At 43.8% G+C, this 5,235-nt stretch overlaps 1 protein-coding gene across 1 annotated transcript; it reads right to left on the bottom strand.

The window, feature by feature from the left end:
• Positions 1–1,800: 1,800 nt before the first annotated feature.
• LOC136652497 (vomeronasal type-2 receptor 26-like) lies at positions 1,801–3,689 on the bottom strand. The gene is made up of 3 exons (XM_066629438.1): positions 3,624–3,689; positions 3,071–3,197; positions 1,801–2,705 (listed from the first exon to the last, which is right to left on the bottom strand). The coding sequence occupies exons 1-3, from the start codon at positions 3,687–3,689 to the stop codon at positions 1,801–1,803; spliced, it is 1,098 nt and encodes a 365-aa protein (XP_066485535.1).
• Positions 3,690–5,235: the final 1,546 nt, after the last annotated feature.

The following is a 5,235-nucleotide window of genomic DNA, read 5'->3' as shown; positions in this document are numbered from 1 at the left end:
TGCATTTATTTTCTGGCCATTATTATTATTCATTTCATGTCATGACCATTACTATCTCTCAGTCTCACCTACCTCACAGGGTTGTGAGGACAAAATAAGGAGAGGAACCATGCACACCACCCTGAGCTGCTTAGAGGAAAACTGGTATAAAAATGTGAATGAATGAATGAATGAATGAATGATGTTTTATGGGGTGACAACAATTGATAGGCCCTGGGTGTCAAATGACCTGCTTGTTAGGGCTCCTTTTTGTGTCAGGTTAAAGGGGGTGGAGACTCATAACTTAAGTTAAGCTGTGCTTGACTTGCCCATCTCTGCATATGAACACCTTATTGATTGCCTGCCAAGTCACAATAACACCTCAGAGGCTCTTGGAACCATTAGTCTGACTGATCAGTTTTGAGTTTAGTAAATCCACTTTTTGTTACATAAGGCAGTTGTGTTCTCTTTTTCAGATTAATTGGCCATAATGTATCACAGAATACAGATAATTCAACATGGTTTGTTTCATTACGTTCTTCATGAAATTATTATTCCAGTGATATATAACATTGTGCTTTTATTCATAAATACACATTTTCCCAAAGCTTTCCAAAATGTTGGCCACTAGTGGTGCCATGCCCCTGAGGGTGTCATCTGGTCTGGTACACACCTTCCACACACACACCTGCGATGCCACTGAAGGTATATCCAGATCTTTCTCTTTCTGACCCAGCGACCCCACCAGTGCAGCAGAGTTGGGTGCATATTCTGATCTGATGCACCAGCCTAGAGCTTGTTATGACTAAGTGGCGGAGAACTAGATGATGAAAGTTGAAAGAAAAGGACCAGTTCTAAGTAACATGACTGAGAAGCAGTGCTTCATAATGCTCAGAAGAAACTGGGTTATTGCATCGTGACCAGAAATATCCATGACTGGAAAAAAAGTAGATACTGCATACAAATTTCCAATAGTTAAGTAGGCTATAAAGGTCCCTACTTGGAAAAAGTGTTCCTCTTGTGAAGGAAGGACTTCTTGGAGGATGATTCTTCTCTTAGAGCAGGGGTGTCCAAACTTTTTGATAGGAGGGCCACATAATCTCTCTGACATATGCGTTGGGGGCCAAGAAAGAAAGAATTCCTTTACATTTAAAATTTGAATAAAGGTTTTACATAAATGAATATATTGGAGGTGGAACTTACATGAATAAATGAAGGTTTCATGAAAACTCAAGGCCTATAAAAGACATTGCACAAAGCAAGGCTGGCCTTTGCTGCTGCTTCACAGATGTAAAACAGCAAGTAGCGGAGGAAGCCCTTGGCCTGCAACTCACACAAGAAGTCAAACAGTAGACCCTTTCTCTGAGAGTAGTCACGTCAGGACAGTACAGGCTCCAACAAGTCTCTGGAGGGCCAGAGGCTCATTGGAGACTGAGGATTCTCCGTGGGCTGGATTGGGGGTCCCCAAGGGACAGAAATGGCCTCCGGGCAGGGGTTTGGGCAACCCTGTTTTAGAGGATGGAAACCATTGGGTTCTTTTGGTCACCTGTGCTGCCTTAGCATCATGCCTTTAATATGAACTTGGTGTTTCCTTGTTTCAACATTTTGACTTCTGGGTTGTATCTTGCATTATTAACATTATCCATGGATAGCTACCAAGGAGGTGCAATTATTGCTTCTGAAATGATTTCTCACCCCACCTTGTGGATTCTAAAGAATCTTGATGATTAAAAATGTAATATGCTGTGATCCAGCATTCATACTGTATGGAAACATATATAGAGAAAAAAATGCAAAACAACTATCATCTTAGAATCCAATTTAATTACTTCTTTTCACTGTTAGCAGCTGCTTGGAGTTGAGATCTGGGTTTAGAACAATTACATAGCATTTAGGGAGAAAAATGCAAGTCAGGAGGCCAGTGTTGGAGGCCAAGATGGCAAAGACCTCCACAGCTACAATGTCCTTCCCCTTAGTGCTCAGGTAAGCAGGAATGAAGGAGATCCACACACTGCAGAAGACCAGCATGCTGAAGGTGATGAATTTGGCTTCATTGAAAGTATCTGGCAGTTTTCGGGCAAGGAAAGCGACTGTGAAGCTGGTGAGGGCCAGAAAACCAACATAGCCCAGGACAGAATAGAGCATGATGATCGACCCTTCATTACACTCCACTATGATGTGCTCAGTCTGGGAGTGCATGTCAACATCTGGAAAAGGAGGAGAGGTGGACAGCCATACAGTGCAAATCCCCACCTGAATGAGGGAACAGTAAAGGACAATGGAGTGGGCCACCTTTTTCCCCAGCCATTTCCTCATCCTGTTCCCTGGCTGGGTGGCCATGAAGGCAAGGACCACAGTGATGGTTTTTGCCAAAACAGAAGAAACAGCCACAGTGAAAATGATGCCAAAAGCCGATTGTCGGAGAAGGCAGGACACCTTGCTAGGTTTTCCGAGGAAGAGAAGGGAGGAAAGGTAGCAAAGCAGGATGGAGCTGAGAAGAATGCAGGTGAGGTTTTGATTGTTGGCTTTGACAATGGGAGTGTTCCAGTTCTTTAAAAAGATCAGTATCACCATAACTGTTATTGCTGTAAAGGAAAAAGCAATAGAAACCAACCCAATTCCTAAGGGTTCGTTGTAGTTTAGGAAGGCTGTCTGTTTGGGGATACAGTGATCTTGGTTCTTGTTTGGGTACTGATCTTCTGGGCATTTGATGCAATGAGCTGCATCTGAAAAGGACAAAGAGAGTGTCAGTAGATGTATGAATCCAGAAGAATGATGGAAGTTTGAAAGCAAACATTGGACAAGAATTCCTCATTTTCCTGGTGAACAATGCTTAATATCAGGGGAATGACAAAATGCAGCAAGTGACAGGCACCAGTGGAGTTAAGTGCACTGAACTGATTAATGGACTGCCTTGAAGTCTTTCATGGATCCTCCCTTGTTAAAGTTGTAACCAGTTTCCCTTTAAGAATCCATGCATCATGATTTAAGTGTTTGGAGAAGAACAGACCATACCTAGGAATATATTATGGTGTTAGGTTGGACAAATATTTGCAAATATTTCCTGGAAATTCAGGACACTGTCAATCACCTGTCTGGTTAGATATCATGTCATCTGGACACGCAGTACAATCATAGCAACAGATTGCTTTCCCTTCTCGAACCGTTTTGCTGTGTCCGACACGGCAGCTCTCAACACAGGTTGAACCAGGCGGATTCTAAGGAGAAAGAACGGGAAGAAAGGCTGAAGGAAACATTTGATGCCCACCACCACGACCAGCCTTCTCTTTCAGTGCACTTCAGCTGATCAAGAACAGGAGATCAACTTGTTCCTGACCAGCAACAGTGAACTCCTCTGTTGCCAGTGACCTGCTGTAGACTCCTGTGGTATTTGACTTCAGGGAGATTCGGTAGAGAGATTTGTTTTTCCTACTGGGATTCAAACCAGTTCAGAGCACAGTCCAAAAGAAGTAGGAAAAACACCAGGATTTGGTTTAATTCCAAAGTGCCTTTCTGCTAGCAGAAAACTCAGTGTGCTTTTATTTCATCAGGGAATTGGCAATTGCACTGGCATTCCTGGCCCCTGTGCCACTCGGGGGCAGGATCACAGAAGATTGCCCCCCCCACCAGTTGCCACCCCTTACCATCGCATTCAGGCTGCACGTGGTCTCCTCTGGCCCTCTGGAGGTCTTATAAGGGCTTTTAAACATAAGGGCTTTTAGAAGCCTTCCAGAGGTTTCAGAAGGCCTCCGTAGGGCAGGAGGAGGCCATATGCAACTTCCCCGGTCCCCAGAAGGTCTCTGAAGGGCAGCTGAAAGTGGTGAAAGTGTTGGTTGGGAGGCATGGATGGAAGCATGGATGCTGGCAGGGGGGCAGAGAGGTGGAACCCTGGGACGACTTTCCCTCTTTACCCTCCGTGGTATGCGAGTACCCAATAGCAATTAGATTCTGAATGGGGTAGCATCTAAGAATAAAAAGAATGGGACATAAGAGGAAGCTGTCTTTTAATACTCAACACTATGGACATCCTCCTTTTTTCTGTGTGTTTCAACTTGTTAAAAGGTGAGGCCCACCTTTGAGTGGGGCCCAACTCAAACCCCAGCTATCTATTTGATATTTTTCTCAATATAGGAATATTTATTTACCACCTTTTCCTCAATATAGATATTTGAATAATCAACATGAGAGGCTACTTGCCTGGCAAATATGTTTAAAATGATTTTATTCTGTGTCTGTAGAGGACAGGAATGACCCAGTACAAGTTTAGGATAAAGTGGATGAGGATAATTACTTTAGGTTTGTGTATTAATGGTACAGTCATAGCAATCCTACAAACCCTGGATAATACCGATCTGTGACTCTAAGGCTGCAGTCTTATTCAGTGTTTCTCAGACTGTTGGTCAGGACCCATTAGGTGAGTCACGAACCAATTTTGGATGGGTCCCCATTCATTTCAATGTGCATTTTATTTTTAATATATTAGACTTTATGCTACCATGGTATGTATGTTGGGGAAATGTTTCAGATCTGTACTTTTAACAGGCTACTGTGTATATGCTTTTAACAGTGATAGTCAATGGGTCTTACTCGAGGTAAGCGTGGTTAGATTTCCAGCTTCTAGGATGTTTGGGGAAAATAGATCAGTTAAAATTCATTTGGATATTAACTTTAGGTATATGTACTAATGGTTTGTTTCAGTTTTCCTACAAGACTTGTGACTGTAAGGCTGCAATCCTATATACACTTTCCTGTCAGTAAGCCCAATTCAACATAGTGAGACTTATTTCTGAGTAGTCAGGTATACGATTGCACTGCAGGGGTAAAATCCTTTGGTCACCCTGCACTGCTAGGACTCACATTCCAGCATTGCAGGACGCTTTCCGGCTGCCATAAATGGAGACTCAAGTAAGTTGTTGGCAGGTTTGGGTATTGGGCAGAGAGGAGGAGTAATAGGGCACTTCAGGGGAGGAACAGGGGTCGGTCAGGGAGGGGAGGGGTTGATCTGGTGGGAGTCATGCATGTCGAATCCTATCCCCTAGTTTTCAAGCTTCCCCACCCTCTGGATCTCCTCAAGCTTATACCAGTTATAGAGCTGGCATAGGTACAAGGAGACCCCTAGGCTGTCAGGGGGCCTATACAGAGGTAAGGGGAAAGTATGCTCCTTTACATCTCAAAGGCCTCTCAATCCTGCCCCCCACCATAGCATGCAGTGCATGCCTCCAGGAATGCTCTCATGTTCAGGAATGTTCCCAAGCA

The sequence above is a fragment of the Tiliqua scincoides genome, chromosome 5 (assembly GCF_035046505.1).
Source record: "Tiliqua scincoides isolate rTilSci1 chromosome 5, rTilSci1.hap2, whole genome shotgun sequence".
In the NCBI taxonomy this organism is placed as follows: domain Eukaryota; kingdom Metazoa; phylum Chordata; class Lepidosauria; order Squamata; family Scincidae; genus Tiliqua; species Tiliqua scincoides.
Note: the sequence above shows the minus strand (reverse complement) of the source record. Positions and strands in the feature narration are given on the sequence as shown.

What these genes read in the sequence shown, in the direction of transcription:
- LOC136652497 (XM_066629438.1), bottom strand. Translation starts at nt 3,689, where the DNA reads ATGTTTAAAAGCCCTTATAAGACCTCCAGAGGGCCAGAGGAGACCACG. An exon ending in CGTGCAGCCTGAATGCGATG is followed by an intron (nt 3,198 to 3,623) that starts GTAAGGGGTGGC and finishes CTTTCTCCTTAG; the next exon opens with AATCCGCCTGGTTCAACCTG. An exon ending in CATGATATCTAACCAGACAG is followed by an intron (nt 2,706 to 3,070) that starts GTGATTGACAGT and finishes TGTCCTTTTCAG; the next exon opens with ATGCAGCTCATTGCATCAAA.